This window comes from Netta rufina (genome assembly GCF_964035555.1).
Source record: "Netta rufina genome assembly, chromosome: 2".
Lineage (NCBI taxonomy): Eukaryota > Metazoa > Chordata > Aves > Anseriformes > Anatidae > Netta > Netta rufina.
Genome location: NC_140124.1, coordinates 25,928,279 through 25,945,357, shown reverse-complemented (window position 1 = coordinate 25,945,357; position 17,079 = coordinate 25,928,279). Strand labels below are relative to the sequence as shown.

At 43.2% G+C, this 17,079-nt stretch overlaps 1 protein-coding gene across 2 annotated transcripts in view; it reads right to left on the bottom strand.

The window, feature by feature from the left end:
- Positions 1 to 11,940, bottom strand: part of PPP1R9A (protein phosphatase 1 regulatory subunit 9A) — a 152,278-nt gene extending 140,338 nt beyond the window's left edge. For both annotated transcript variants that reach the window (XR_014618206.1, XM_084282148.1), the window contains exons 1-2: positions 11,858 to 11,940; positions 9,432 to 11,089 (exon numbers count right to left, since the gene is read on the bottom strand). Coding sequence is in view for 1 of the 2 variants with exons in the window: in XM_084282148.1 (XP_084138274.1) it covers positions 9,432 to 10,886 (1,455 nt within the window). In the remaining variant the exon portion in view is untranslated. The remainder of the gene's footprint in view (positions 1 to 9,431; positions 11,090 to 11,857) is intronic.
- Positions 11,941 to 17,079: the final 5,139 nt, after the last annotated feature.

The window sequence follows — 17,079 nt, the reverse complement described above, 5'->3', positions numbered from 1 at the left end:
TCAAGACTTACTGGTAATGACTGTATCACGCACTGGTACTTACAGACAGTAACTTCTGGTCGTCATTTTGGACCTACAGCTACTAAGGTTAGAAACTACTTTACTGACCATAAGGATAGAAGAGAAAAAAAATTTACAACTCCATTTAAGGGGATTTCCCCCTCCCTAGATTTTAAATATTAACACAAAAGCAATGTGCAAAATACCAAGAATGCAGTTTTTAGGTAGCTTTCCAAGTTAATAGAGGGGATAAAACTGAGCAACTACTCCAAAGGAGAAGGGTGGGCAAAGACAAATAAAAAGCTGTGTGGTCTGGCAGCCTCATGGTCTTCAGCACCATACTGAAACATTCTTGGTTTCATTAGTACACTCTGCCACATTTCTAGCTTATAACTACTGTGTTGTTTGTTTGTTTTTTCCCCTAGAGTGCTCAAAATCTCCAAAATCAAGAGTTTTCTCTGGTTTGCCCTTACACAGTATTAAAATAAGTATTTTGTTTAGTAAGTCCATGCACAATAAAGCCTACTGGACAACTACACATATTGACATTAACAAACAGGTATCTTTGGCTTCTAGGAAGGCAGAGCTATCAGTAAAATACTTGAATATGTCAGAATCCACATACCTAGAGTGTCGAAATATGTCAATATCTGAATATGTCAATCTTAAAAATGACTGCAAACTTACAAAGATGTGAAGATGATTACAAGCTGGATAAAACCTTGAGAGGTTTGTTTACCATGGAGGCCACGATCTAGATGAATTAGACAGGAATTTGATAGTATGACTTTTAAGAGCCTCTATAGCTTACTGCCTTAAAACAAATAATGTGAATACTAAATGCATAATACAGGAACGTTATCAACTAAAAGGCACTAGGCCTACATGCAGCACAGTCAGAATATTAAAAGATATCCTTTCAACGAGAACCAGCATCTTATGCCCTTGAGACCATGCACTGAATAATGAGGTAGATGGAGACTGCAGAGAGGAACATAGGAAAGTTACAGATGTGCTCAGGCTAAAAAGCACTGCTCCATGTGCGATAACACAAGGCAAACCTCTCGTAAGAGCTCAATTCCACATTCACACCTTCCCCTGACCTCATCATATGGAAATACCCGAGTGGGCCGACAGGTCCCCTGGATCGGTCCTGGTGAGCAAAATCTGCTTCTGCTCTCACCAGGATACTTTCCCTATGCGAAGGACACCGGAGAACAACAGGTATCCTTTTGTACCATTTAACTGCAGGAATGGCAGGGACTTTTTTTTTAACAGATTATTCGTGGCCTGCAAATTCAACAGCACTGAAGGAAATTCCATCCCTCAGTGGAATTAATAGACACTGTTAGACAATACAATAGCCTATTAGGAGCATAGGAAAAGAGAAGGAAATTGTCTGTGTCATTGCCTGCCATTATGACGCTTTAATCCTACTTGGAAAATGCTCAATTCCACCTTAAAAGGGGAACACTGCCACTTAGCCCTCGGGTGCTTTTTCTTTATGAATATACCAGAGATGCAATTATGCTCTTTTTCAATACTTTGCCATCCCTCACTGAGCAAGATAAATTTATTAAGCCCCCTGTTTTATGATGGAACTCACCACGAAAATGAAAGATTAAGAGCAGCTAGTTGCTGCAGCTCTCCTGCAAACTCACTGGGCTGAAGCAAAATTCAGCACAGTCCTGATGAAGTCTCCTTAGTGAGTTATAAAAAGACTTTCAGAAATTCCCTACCGCTACCAAAATATGTTGCTTCATGTATCCAGAATGCCATTTCCCGTCCTCACAGCTGCATTACACCACAGGTTGCCGCTGTCATTCTGCGTGAGTGAGTCGCAGGGTGGCTTTCTCCTGAGCTCTCTCCCTACAAATGAGGGAGTTTGCTGTGAAACTTCTTACCCATAAATCCACCTCCACAGCTCAAGCCTGCCCAGTCGCCCGTATTTTATTGCAATCCTTCTATGCAATGGTAGGCTTCCCCACTTGCTGCCATAAGCAAGTGTCATTAGCATGCTCCCACTTCCAAAAAGAGAACTACTGAAATTTTTAACAAGGTCTTCCACCTCATCAAAGGCAGATACTAATTTAGTCTGACATATGCTACCTCTCATAAATCCATCCACATGTATTCCATTTTTCCATTTGCCTCCCTGCCTTCAATTATTCTTTTTAAAGTTTCTTCTATTGCTTTGCTATAGAAGAAAAAAAAAAAAAGATTAAGAATTTTCAAGCTGCCAGAACCACCTCTACTACTCTATTCTAAAAAATAGCTGCTGCATTTGCTCTTTTGAAGTTAAATTACCATCTCTGTTTTGATACTGCTGTTAGTTCTGTGTTTTGAAACGTTTGCTACAAGACTTTCTGAAATACAGCTTCCTCCCTCTAGCCCCCATCAAACGTGAGCACTGGGAACTTTAGACTTCATCTTCGTTTCACTTGAAGAAATTCCACTGTCAGAGTTTCTTCCCATACACCCTATTTCAGTCTTAATCATGACCCTATGTGCAACATGACCAACTGCATCAAAAATGAAGGCAAAACATTAATATAAACCGGGGATGATAGTTTTAATCACAACCTCCTGCTTACTGCATAACGCCCCGCTTCCTGTCCTGTTTTGTAGTTAACAGATAAAAAGCTTTCTACTTCTTGGATTATTTTCCTTTACAAGGTCAAACTCAGCTTGATTTCTGGCAAGATCCTATTCACACTTTAAAACTTCTGAACTCTCTGACAACTTTCATTTTTTCAAACAACCCCTTTTGCCACTCCTTGCAAATTCTTGGCTAGCTTCTGATACTCTCCTTGGCTGACTTTTCTTTTAGTCAGGTCCGTGATTCTTCTGCTCATGTACTCTGCCTTTTCCTGGGATGCAAATCCAAATACAGGTTTTCTAATTCTGAATCATGGAGGTTCCAAGAACCCAACCTTAATTCCCTTAGCTCTTTGTTTCACCTAATTTCAGTCTATTTCCCTACAGCTTTCAGTCTGCACTTCCGAAATTCAAAACCTTTAATTGGAAAACCCTTTAAATTTAAACCACATAAACCTCTGATTCACTCAACCAACCACTCAATGTAAACTTGGTTTCTACAAACGGCTCTTCTCGAATGTCCCCAGTGATTGTAAACCCAAGATCTAAGGAACATTATTTCTGTTTAGTTCAGCAACTGTGTGTGAACACTGCATCCAGGAATAACCAGTCCCTAGACCTAGTAATGAAATTAAACTCTCCACAATATATTGGGCTAGAATAACAGCTTAATTGTATTTACTGTATTCCAATATAATTTCCTGAATATTTAATGTAAGAAAACTTGTCTGCACCTGAAATTACCATGTGCAGAAGACTCTGATTCAGTGAAAGCATACAACCCCACCTCAATAATGCACTTCACATGAGATAACCATGTAGGAGACACTTGTGCTGGAATGTCTTATCCCTTCCTCGTTGTTCTTCACCTGAGAGCATCCACTCTTTGAATGCTTAGTATTTACAGGAAAATATTTACTGTTCCTTTCCCTGACAAAAAATATTAAAGCTTCTGCCAAGATTTCTCATAACAAACGTAATTAAAACATAAAGCCAGGTCCCAGAAATGCTCTATATATTGTACCACCAGCACAAAGAAGTTTTAAGTTGTTAACTTTTACAAATAATGAAAGTTAGCATCACAATCTCTGATTACAACACAACACAACCTACTGTATTACTACCCTGTCTGTAGAGTTCCCTATGCCTGAAAAAATGCATAAACTCATGTTATGTGCCATAATATGCATAGCTCAAGCTACCCAAACAATAGCTCAGTATCTCAAACTACTTTACAAATGGGAATTAATAGAGTTGTTAAACATCTTGCTGTCCATTTTACAGAGCTCAAATACCAGCATAAAGGGTTCAGTGACTTATTCAATATTACAAGAGAAATCAGCGCCAGAGCCTGAGGCTATTTAATTCCTAGTTTCGTGCTTCAGCCAAAACCACCTTCCTCTCCTAATGCTGTAACCAAAGTATGGACACAGGAGCTACAGTGGAGAAGCAAATTTAAGGAAAGAGCAAAAATCCCTTTGTGATTTCAGAAGGAAGCTACGCATCTTTATTTATCTGTACAGATTCTTAAGCAACCCACTCAAAAACAGATGAATTTCTCATATTCTGTACTCATTTTAAATATAACATAGCCTGCAGATCCTTCTGCAAGTCCTGCCTTTGACATCCACCTCCCAGAAGTGCCCTAACTCATGCCAGGACTACTTCATTTAGAGAATCATAGGCTCACTGAGCCTGGCAGGGAGATGTGGAGATCATCCAAATTCAGCTCCGTATTCACTTAATCGAAACACGAATAGAAGCACGAGCAAGGCAGGAGCCTGGGACCGTAAAATGCTTATGGACAGGTTAACTCTGACGTATGACTTCCTGATCCAAAACAATTCATCAACATCTTAACAGCCATGGGTAAATACCATACCAAATGTTGAATCAGCCAAGAAGTATTTCCTTTTTCAACACTGAGACTTGAAAATGTTTTCAGCATACCTTATTTTGATGTTTATTAGGTAAAGAATAATAATATTTTGGAGAGTAATGATTTCCAAAGTAATTATAGTGTCAAATTGTTTCAGACTCATTCTTCATCATAATTCACAAACCTGAATATGTTTTAATGAGAGAAATGGGGAATAACTATAGGAAAAAATTACTCCTTCAACTGATTTTTAAATTAAAAAAACAAAAACAAAACAGCATACAGTTCCTAAGAAATTTCAAGACAACTTCAGTAAATACAACTGTCATTTATACTTTACACTAAGCTACGGTCATGGTACTTCTTGTAAAACCTCTTCAAGGCTCACTTGAAAAAAAAAGAGAAAAGCACGAATTCAGATTCCTGAAGAAAATGTGAACCAAACATAATCCGGAAAGCTTAAATGCCATACTCACCTTGCACCACAGAAGAGAGAAAGAAGCTATGAAGCACTCACAAGTGCTTACAACCCCTTTGTGTAAAACTAGTCGAAGCACGGAGGAGACATCTGCAATATCCCTTCCATTCCTGTTAGCTTCCCTTATCCCTAGGGACACCTCTCGTCCCACCACAAGTTGCCCTCCCCAAGCCCCTCAGCCGGGCAGGACAAAGTCAGAGCAGCAGAAACTTGCACAAGGAGGGTCAGCAGCAGACACCAAACAGCTTTAAATGGTTCAACACGTACCTTGTGCCAGAAAGAGGGCACTAACTGAAGGTGTAGCCATCAGCTACCAAGATATCAGACTTGTGGGAAGAAAGAGAGGCGAGCATTCATCTTCCACCCTAATTCCATCCAGGACAGAGGAAGGATGGCTCATAAACATTTATGATTTGGACAATTAATACATTCCCAGGTGCCAAAGCATGCAAAGATATGAGGTAATAAATTGTGCACTGCTGGCCAACCCTGCCCAATTAGCCTGCAATGTTTGGGAAGCAGCAAATTTTGTGTCCAGAGAGGGCTTACAAAGCTGGTGAAGGGCCTAGAGCACAAGTCCTGTGAGGAGCGGCTGAGGGAACTGGGGTTGTTCAGTCTGGAGAAGAGGAGACTCAGGGGAGACCTTATTGCTCTCTACAATTACATCAAAGGAGACTGTAATGACGTGGGGGTCAGTTTCTTCTCCCAAGCAAGAAGCCACAGGACAAGAGGAAATGGCTTCAGGTTGAACCAGGGGAGGTTTAGGTTGGATATTAGGAAAAATTTCTTTACTGAAAGGGTTGATAGTCATTGGAGCAGGCTGCACAGGAAAGTGGTAGTGTCACCATCCCTGGAGATATTTAAAAGACATGTGGATAAGGTGCTAAGGGACGTGGTTTAGTAGTGGGCTTGGCAGTGCTCGGTTCATGGCTGGAAGAGATCTCCAAGATCATCAAGTCCAACCTCAATGATTCTGTGACTCTTCAGCGCCAAACCCCAGTCAACTCTGCAAAACTCAACTGAAGACCAATAAACCACACGATTTCTGCTTTTGTTTTCATAGAAAACCATCCTGAAAAAAAAAAAAAAAAAAAAAAAAAAAACACCACACATTTGATTGTATTTTTGCACAACCACTCACACCAGTGATGCGACGCTCCAAATACCAAGAAATTCCCCAAGCCTGCACTGACCCCCGGGCAGCCACCTACTCCAACACAGACAAGATCAGCAACCATAACACACAGTCCTAGAGCAGAGCACGGGATCCGTGACAGGGAAATTACAGGCTCCAACAGAGCAGAATTGCAAGTAACCCTTGACTTGAGCGCTTCTCTTCACAGCTAGTTTCTAAATACGTTTCCTGCTCAGGCAATAAGAAGGATTCAATCTTGATCAGTGTGATAAATAAAATGTTATTTGTTCATCCTCCTGCCTATATTTCAGTACTTCTCATAGTCCAAAGCATCTCCACTTATGGGACAAAAGGCCTCTCCTAAATGCCAACAGAATCTCCTTCCATCTCTTTGCTCTTCCATCTTAGCGCTCTTCTCATTTATTTCTTAAATATCTACCTGAAAATTCCCTCGAAAAAATAGTTTAACCATCACCGATTTAAAGACATTTATGCTGTCGAGACCCTTGAGTGGCACTCACTACCCACTCGTTTCGCAGGATACACATTCAAATGCCAATTCTGTTAATTATTTCAGAGCTCACCTGTAGAAGGAGAGAGGAGGAACAATACCGTGAAATTCACATTAACCATCTCAAGTTTGGATTGGACTTTTAACACTGCTGTGTAGCAGAGTAGCTGAGCACAAATTGCTCCATTTTAACAAAGGCAAATTGGTTTTCAGCAGTTCAGAAGATACTCCTCAGTTGCTTTGTGTTTTTTCTCTCTCAGTTATACTATGCATAAGACAACTAAGGAAAGTATTAACAAAAGACATTATGCACAGTAACACATTAAGTTGTCAAGAATGGAAAAATTCTTACACAGTTACTGTCTCTTTGGCTAGTGAGCATCATTTCCATGTGCTGGGCAGCTGAAGAGAGTGATCTGCTAAATCTGTATGCCAGAAGTGCGAGAGGGGACAGAGCACAAGTCCCCATTGCTCAGTGCACTGACCATTGACACATATTTGCTGGACAGAAACTGCTTATCAAAGGTGGATGTTGACCTCCTAGCAGCGTGCTGAATTAGCAAAGCTGTGAAAGAGGCAACGTGGGATCCCAGAGGACCACAAGCTCCCCAGGACCCGCAGGGTTTTCCCCAGCTGCTCTTCCCCAAATCCCTGCCCACAGTGATGCCATGGCCAAGGGAGTCACGGAGTGCAAGAGGAGAGGGGGAAGGCTAGGCAAAAGTAGCTTTTCATTTTCCACAGCTTCTGCTGTGCTTCTTCCTCTTAGCGAAGCCTTCCTCGAGGTCTCACTTCTGCTTTCCCCACGTGCCCAGAGGATTGCACGTGTCTGCGGTGCCCGGGACAGAAAGCACTCGCATGGGATCTCCCAACCTCTTCCACACTCCTCTCTACATGCAGCTTTTATTCTGTCTTCCTGCTATCTACAATACTAAAATAATTAAAGCAATGATTCTTTTACTTTGGGTAAGCTCGTTAAGAATGCTCTATTCCTAAAGCCATGACAAATGGACTCTCTCATTACTTCAACAAACAATTGATGGACTGTTACTATCACTTGATAATACATAACATGAAATAAATATAGCACGAAGATCTCAAGAAGAAAATTGTTTTATCTAAATAAAAAAAGAATATTCTTGTAACACTTGGGCATGATAGCATAATTCAGACAGCCTGCAGTAATACACCAAAGCAGCAACATCACTGTTAGCTCTTTCGAAACTGGAAAAGCAACAAATCTTAACATCAAGAATAGTATCAGTGTTGTTTTGCTTTCTGAATTCTTATGCTGTGGAACTGTAATAAATATTATAACGCAATTTTCTATGCATGATTGATAAACTTTTCAGAAGGCAGAAACATCATCTTGTCTGTTCGGACAGCCTAAGGGGGAAAGGGAGGGAGGGGGGAACTTCCATAATCCTTTGTAATACAAGTTTCCCCTACTTCATCTCCAAAAAATTTAAAGAAAACGGTCTAGTTTAATTACACGAATAATCCAGAGGGAGCACAAACACTGTTTGAATTCTTGGTGAATGACACAAGCCTGAATAAAATACTAACAACAACAAAATCCATCATCTTGGCTCTGAAAATTTTGTTTCAGTGTAAAAAATGGTATTTTACAAGCTCAAAGAACACAAGACCATTCACCTTCCTCCACCCCCCTAATAAACAAACATGGAAACCTGGTTACCTCATTCAGATCAAGAAAATATGCAAACATATATACCTTACTCTAACACAAACCACAGATGATGATAAAGCAGACCTTGCAAATCACATTCCCTCATGTTCAGCAGTGACACTTGTTAGTTGATTTAATAATTTTCATTAATAAATGTGCACAATAACAGTAAAGTGCATCTGAATAAAAGATTTTTAATTTAACAATGTGTACATTTCAAGTACTCCACCATATCTGGCTTTTTCAAGAGCCATTTCTGGAAAAATGACTATGTTTTTGCATTGTGCACTTGAGACCATTTGCACCGCTTGGAAATAAAATGCTTTTATAACACATCCCTGAGACTCAGTAGTCAAATGCTGGTATAGCAAAGCACAGCTAGGTATTCCTTCCTAGCTGGAAATACCCCAAACAGCCCACATTCTTAGCCGTAATTTCAAGGTACTTAAAAAGAAAGCAGAAAGAACTCTGCAACAAACCCAGCCAGGTATTTTAGCCAAGTGGCTTTTACCTTTCTGTAGCCTCTCACTTGCACTGACATATACTAAACACACATAAATTAGGGTTTAGTAAAGTTTAAAAGAGTGAAGATGCTACTAGAAAAGACGAGCAATTCAGAAAGGACAGTGACGGCCCTCTGCTAGCGAGGGAGAACCACTCTACAACAGTACACTACATTTCATGACGCAGTGTTTAAGCACAGTGACTTTAAAGAACATCTGAGGAGAGCTGAAGAAAAGCCATCTGATCTAAAGAAGGCACAATTTCAGATGAGAAAAACACAACGACCAGCACAAAGGCCACCAAATACCCCCTTCTATGTTTCACCGCGTGATTATAGTTTAGTCGTGTAAGTCAAAACATGCATGTTAAAATTCTCAGAGTTCATAAGCCTTGCTGTCATTCCCAATTTCTGTGAGCTCAGTCAGCCATCAAGGAGCCTAGGAAATGACACAAGCTCATCAGAGCTCAGCTTCCTTACTTCATTTAAGGTTACACTCGCTGGCTGACTGTAATAAAACCATATACCGAGAGATCCTCTGCAATCTTTTCAGAGCCAAATTCAACTGTCAAAACGTACCTCATAAAAAGCTGTGTTTGAAAATCAACCAAACCGCAGGAAAAGAATGTAGGAAACTTTACCTTAATCGGAGCACGGCTGAACTGTATTTTTCTGTTGGCTGGGATTTCGTCTTCATCTGGCAATCCATTAATTTCAGAGTATTCCATATCAGGCTCGTAACAGTTATTTTCGTCACTGTCATCCTGATCATCCTGTTCAGTACCTGTCTCTCCCCAGTCCGAGTTATACCTCGATCGTACCCTATACACATTGTAGTCAGAGTGCATGTACACATGGGAACTCTGGAAATTATTCACATCTTCATGTGCTTCTTTTTCACTTGCATCATCGTAATGGGTCTCGGTGGCATCCGAAACGGCATCTGCTGCTAAATCTGAAACTAAATTTCTCGGTGTTTCTGCAGCTTCAGGCCTATCAGCGATGCCCTCTGCATGTTCTGACAGTTCCTTTGGTCGCAAGGCAATTTCTGCGTCTGTTTTTGACTTACTCCTCGCAGAACTGTCCAGACATCTTTCGCTGTCAAGTACCGACTCCTGTTGATTCCCCACGGAGCTCTCACCAGGGTCAGCACTTGCTTCTGCGTTCTTTTTTATTTCTTCAGTTGTTTTTGAACCTGACGGCGTGCCTGTAGACACCTTCTGTCGTGGTGCTGACGGCGCGCTATTCTGCTGAGAGTGCTCAACAGACATGGGGCCTGCAGCCGGTTTGGCTGGCGGAGACCACGTGCTGGCATCCTTCAGAGGGCTGAAGCCCTCGAGGTTTGCAACAGGGGAGGAGATATTTGCGACAGTGGAGGAGAGGTTTAGCGGGTAGTGACCAGTTACGGAGTACTCTTCGTTGTTCTCTGCCTTTTCCAGAACGATTACGTTGTGTGCGTCAGCGTTCTCAAACACGGCGCTGAGCTGACTCACCGTTGGGGAGACGGTCTCAGTCCTGGGGCTCAGGCTGTCCAGGGAATCGGTGCTGCCCCTGTGAGACTTGGAGCTGCACCACTCATCCGCGAGCTCGGTGGACGCCGCTTTCTCTTTCTTTGGGGAATAGCGATTGGAGGGGCCCGTCTCATGAGCGTTTCGCTCAAACATCTTCCGAGTTTCGGTAAACTTGGAGTAAGAAGGGCCATCGTGGATAGTATCAAACCTACTAATCCTTTCCGAAACAGAAGATTCCAACTTTACAATTGAACCGTCTGTTTTTTCTACAAATTCTTTGGGCCTGATTCGTCTTTGAGGCGATGGAGGGCCACCTTTCCCCCTGGTTTTGGGGGCAACTCCAGCGCTCTCCGTGGGCTCCATGCCCATCTGCATGAACAAGTTCTTAATCCTATTGACATTTGAGCCATATTTCCTTCCCCTGCTCTGAGAGGCCTCTCCTTCCTCTTTCGTTTTTTGGTCTCCATCTGATTTCGGTTTGTCAAAGGTGCTTTTCAGCGCCTGGAACTCAGTCCTGTAAGCATTCCTGTGAGGAGAGGCACTCCGGAGGGTTGATCTCTCTCCCGAGGACTCCGTTTTCATCATGTTTACTTCAGGGCTGCAAAACCAGCTCACATAGTTTCCCCGGTGCCGCTCTCAGTCAGCTGCTACAACCGAGATCCTGCTTGGGAAGGGTTTTCCTCAGGAGGCAGTGCCCTGCAGCGGGGCCATCCTCGGGAGAAGCTCTGGAGGCAGGTACCTAAGCACAGGCAGGACGGAGGGCTTCGGAGGGCAGCAGCAGCTTCAACCTGCAACAGAAAGCAGGGTTCCCTGAATCGGCAGGCACTTGCGCTTCCCTAAATCCGAGCCCTGATTTCCCTCCGCGGTTATTCGACAGATTTTACAAAAGAAGCGGAAAAAAAAATGAAATAAAATACCAATCTCACGCTACACCGACACGTGGAAACTTGTCAGCCCAAAACTTTTGCACGCTGAGACATTTGCAAGCCGGGGGGGCATCGCTCCGCAGCGCAAGGCTCACAAAGAAGGACGGTGCCACGGACAGGCAAGCAGAGGCAGCACGGAAACGCTCCTCCTGATAGCGAATTTTTCCAAAAAATTAAAAAAAAAAAAAAAAACAAAACGAACGCCTGAGTTACTCACGAATAACCATGGCAATGCGCGCATCGATAGAGAGATTCATGCAAGCGCGGCGGCTCCGCTTCCCCGGCTCTCTCCGGGAAATGGTAGCGGTGCCATCAAATGCGAGGCGCTCCCCCCAAAAAAACGGGGCTGGCAGCTCGGGGAGCTGCACCCAAACTCCCCGCAGCAGCCGCAGAAAGGGGCCGGGGTCGCGGCCGCCCCCGGAGCCCATCCCGGTGCCTGCGGAGCTCCGTCTCCCCCCCCCCCCCGCCACCCATTTCCTCGCCCCCGCTGCGCCGCTGGCTGCGGGGAGCCAAGTTGAGCCCCGGAGCCCCCCGCACACCCGCACCGCTCCCCTCCCGCACCGCCAGCACCTTGCGGCGGGGCCCCGGGGAACAAAAGCCCGGTGCCGGGGGGCTCCCCCGCAGCCTTACCCGGCCGCCCGCTCCTCCTCCTCCTCCTCCTCGGCGGCTCTGCGGAGAGCTGACGGCAGCCGCCAGCCGCCCCAACGCCATTGCAGGCGGCCGGGGCCGCCGAGCGGGGGGGGGAGGAGGAGGAAGAGGAGGAGGAGGAGGAGAAGGAGGAGAAGCCGCCGCGCCCCGCCGCAGCCGTCCCCTTCCCTCCCTGCCTCCCTTCGCCTGGCACGGCTCGGCCCGGCCGCTGACAGGTGCCTCACCTCCGGGGCCAGGGAGAGAGAGAGCGAGGCAGCAGGCGGCCGGCAGCGCTGCCGGCTGGGCACCGCCGCCCTCAGCTCCCCCCCCGGCCAGGCTCGGAGCCGGGGTGCGCAGGGCGAGGAGGGGAAGGCTGCGGGGCGGGAGGGGCGGCTGTGGAGCCGGCCGCCTTCCCTCGCCGTTGCTCCCAGCCAGCCACTGAACCCTGCCGACACGCAGGGGAAATGCGGCCGCAGCGCTCAGCAGCTGCTGGAGGGGACAGGAGGGGACAAGGGGGACGTGGGGGGACCGGGCATCTCACAGCTGGCGGCCCCATAACCTGCTGGCCCCCCGTCACCAACAGGGAACCTCTAGGTGATGGGTGAAATCGGCAGGTAATCGCCTAGCGACTCCCAGGGAAAGTTCATTAAGCTAATTGAAGGGAAACGGCCTGGAAAAGTAGTTGCGTAAACATCCGGGAAAAAAAAATAATTAAAAAAAAAATTTAAAAAAAAGGGCCTGGAGATGTGCAAATTGTGCAAAATAATTATTAGGCAGACGGAATGATGGAGGTGCCAGGGACTGCAAATGAAGACATCGGGTGTACAGCCCTGCAGACTTAATTCATTAGCTTAATGAGACTGAAGCATGGCGGCTACACCCTTAAGTGCTCACAGGTGCCGGTCTCTGGTTAATCTAATTGGCACCAAGGGTGTGCAGCTCAAAATGTTCCCCTCCATATCCAGCACGCTGAAATCGACAGGAAAGCTGCAAACCTTTTAATCGTGGGCTGTGGAGTGGCTTTTGCTTGGGATGCAAGGAGAGGGGCAGGGCAAGAGGCCAAGGGGGTGTCCGCTGCCCTGGGGGCTGCTGAGCATCGCCACGGCATGGCAGAAGGGTGAGGGAACGCTGGTTTCACAGCTTCTTGTGGTGAGGAGACCTGTGGTGGTTGCCTGCACCAGCACGAGAGCTATTTCAACTCACCAGGACACCCCCTGTTAAATGCCAAACCATCAGAGAGTACCGCAGATCTGAGGATCCTGGCAGGGCCCTTTTGTTGGTGTGATTTTGTAGCAAAAAGCCTGTAAGAATACCAAGAGAGCTGCTTGACTCTTGAAGAGACAAACGGAGAACTTCAAGTCTCCTTGAAGAGAAATAGGGACATAGAGCAGAAATTTGAACATTTTGTTTCCTTTGTGATTTTACACTGAATATGCAGAGTGCTTGAAGATCTTAGCGTGTACAAGATGCGTATCTGGAAGAGTTTTATAATTTACATTCACAAGCAAAAAAAGTGACACAAGCAAACACTAAAATGAGATGAAATAATTGAAGCAATTTTAAAAAGACTAATTAGCACCTAATTATGTAAAGATATCCACGACCATATCCAGAGCCATAAATGTTGTTTAAATTATTTTTATAGTAGAAATTAGGCAAACAAAATGGACATTTCTCCCCTCCTAATAAATATTTTTAACAATGTACCCAAGAAAACATTCATATTATTTCATGGCAGAGTAGTTCAAACTCTATGCTATGTCCTGGTGGAAAGCGGGGAAACTTGCTGATGCTCACAGCAGGAGCACACAATAGATACCAAGCTTTCCATGATGAGAAAGATTAAATATTACATTTTGGTTCTTCTTAAATGTGTTGTAAATAGGCAGCGTAGCAGTTCAAGCAGACACTACCCGGCTTTCACACAGAATCCAATGCAAAATTATTTTAAGTAATGTTACATTCCACCAATGCCACCTCATGATCACAACCACCAAGACTTGTAGAAACTACTGGCATTTTTGGCTGCTCAGTCAGAGACCATTTGGACCTTATTTAGGGGCTCCGACTTTGGCCAGGGACATCTAAGCTATTCACACACACGAATCACTTACAAAATGTTTTTCAATCCCATTCTTATTTACCTAGTGTCTATGTTAAAGAGCATTAATGTAGTCTCAAGGATAATAAACTGTATTTTGTTTTGATTAGAACATCACTTTCCAAGAGAGACTCTTCATATGTGAGCGTGGCCTTGCGCCTAACTATAAAAATCACAGTTGTGTGTCCTTTTACATTTTCAGTATTTCTGTGACAATCCGTTTAACTAGAAGGTATTTTTAGACTCTGCTAAAGCATGACTGACATTTCTGTTAATTCCTGAGGAACACTAAAATGCTGCACAGCATACTTCGGGGAAGATAAGAGACCAAGGTCCTCCTTTTATGTTAGTATAAATTCAGACTAACTTCACTGAAGTTACAGAATTACTCGGCTTGCGAACCAGTGCAAATTTAAAACCTGTTCGGTTCAGTATTTACCTATGCTGGAAAATGACTAGAGTCATTTTACTTGCGCCAGAGTAACAACTCCATTCAAACGATCATGAATTTGCGCATATGACAGGAAGAGAGACCCCAGCTGTTTAACCTGACAGCATCACTTTAAATTGCACTCGGTATCTTTTTAAACCAGTTTTTACACAGTCCTCCAAGACTGAAAATAATTGATCTTTAGTTTATTTTAGATGTGTGAATTATATTTACTTACAAACATGACTATTTGGATGTCATTGATGGGTAGTTTTGAGTCACTTCGGTGCTTCTAAGCTACTCAGGTTTTGAGATAACAATTTATTCACGCAGCAGAGTGGCAATCCAAGTTTTTCTACGTGGCTCAGGCAAAAGAAGAAACTCATTCCATCATCCATCTCCTGTCAATGTCTTTCAAGTCCTGAAAGATAATATCTGTATTCACGGGAGTAAATGGAAACTATTTCCCTCCTCTGATCTTTGGCTAAGAAAGCCCCTATCTGCTATCCCACCAGGCCACTGCACAGGAGGATTTACTTCCTTATACATATCACAGCATAAGCAGAATTGAGTTCTATTTTTAACACTCAGACATGAATTTTTATTACATAATCTACTTTAAAGAAAAAGAACAATATATATATATATTTATATATAAACATATACAAAATATATATACATTTTGGAAGATAAGGTAAGTTCAAGTTAGGGTAGACCCTACAAGAGTAGCACCAGACTAAACTGAACAACAAACAGCTGCAATAAGGATTTGATAAGCTTTAATTTCAAACATTTACAATGTGTTACTGCACTAGGTGTAATTCTTCTCCATAGGAAGGCATTAATAGTTAAAAATGGGAGCTCATTAATACCGCTAATTTGGCAAGAAGATTGTGCTGTTTTTACATAGAACATGTCAAGCTACTTGAAAGCTCAAGAATAGAGTCAAAAAAATTAAAAAGAACTTTGTCCTGAATGAGCTGAAGAAAATCGGAGGTAATGATAACAAAACTGCATATTCTAGCAGTTTATCAGAAAGGCAAATATTAGCATTATGAGGGCCTAAACTCAGACTAGTAATAGCCTTTTCTCAGTTGCAGTGAGGAGACCATCACATCCAGTCTCAAACATTCCACTTTTAAACCATTTAAGAAATGTAGAGTTATGGCTAGAAAACAAAATGGAATTTTCAGAAGGGAAAGATGTGAATTGCACTCTGTGTGCAACTATTTATTGTTGAAATAGTGGTTTTGTCAATATTAAAAGCTAGAAATCTTAGGAATGCTCAAAAGAGCTGTGTTTTGAGGTATGCAGCCTCCTAACACAGACTCTCAACGCTGAACTCTGAATTTTCAGCACAACACTGAAAATTATCAGTTACCAGCCTAGCTAGATTGATGCCAGCTAGTTGCAGAAAATACACGATCTCATGGCAAAATAAAAGACTACATGTTTGGTCTGCTAGGAGCTTACTAAGAACCAAACCCTGGCAAAACGTCATGTTAGGCTCTTTGGGTGGAGAAAATATTAGAAAACTTTCCAGAAAACAGATATTTGACAGAATGAGTAAAATACTTATTTTGGTATGGTGAATGGTACCTGTCACACACTTTGATTCATCAGACAAGAATCATATGTAGGTACATGGCATAGAGAACTCTGTCTCCATACCAGCATCAGCAAGAAAGAGTCAGAGCTGGAAAAGTTAGTGCTCTAAGAGATCCAAGCCAGGATGGCTGAAATCTCACATATTCTTTGTTTACAAAAAAGAAGTGCTCAAGGCCAGGCTGGATGGGGCTTTGGGCAGCCTGGTCTGGTGGGAGGTGTCCCTGCCCATGGCAGGGGGGTTGGAAGTAGGTGGTCTTTAAGGTCCCTTCCAACCCAAACCATTCGGTGATTCTCTGTGTCTGTGATTCTAAATAAGGTGGTTATATTTTCCATAAGTGTCCCAGTTGATTAATCAGAAGCACAAATAATAGATTGTTGGGAGCCTCATAATAATTTCATGATTAATACTGTTTCTTAAGGTGCACACTTTCTTATTATAATAAAATCATTTTTCTGTTGAAAAGAAAAATTTTCTTGACAGAATCTAGAATAAGGAAAATAATGGGGTTTGTCAGTCTGTGCAAAAGCATTATCTCAGAGTGTTTCTAGTGCAGTAAGTAACCCCTATTATTCTTAAAGAAAGAGCACTTAGTGAGCCAGAGGAAAATTGGGAGAACAGGGAGAAGTATACCGGATGCTCAGAGCTTACAAGTGTACTTGATACAATATAACACACAAGTAAATCTGATTACTGAGTTCAGTAATCATTACCTTGCCTAATCAGATAATGTTTTGTGCCATGAGGAAGAAAAGACGGCAATTTTAGCTTTCATTTTTTCCAAGTGACTGACCATTCAAATTTAGTTGTACTTTGGAGCCTTCTCTCATTCTGGAAACAGCAACAGATGACTTCTCAGAGAGGGAAACAGAGGCTGGAGTTCATAAAATGCAGCACAACAGTGCTGCCTCGCAGTGTGAAATCCCTTGGCAAGCAGGAAAAATATTTGTCTGGATTGCTCCACCCTGAAGCTGATGAATATGCCTGGATTGGGGCTCACATTGTAAATAACCCATCTCAAGCTGTCCAGGTAACATTGATCTGGTTGCATTCCAGATGTATCAGTTTCACCTTTTTCTTTTTAAAAA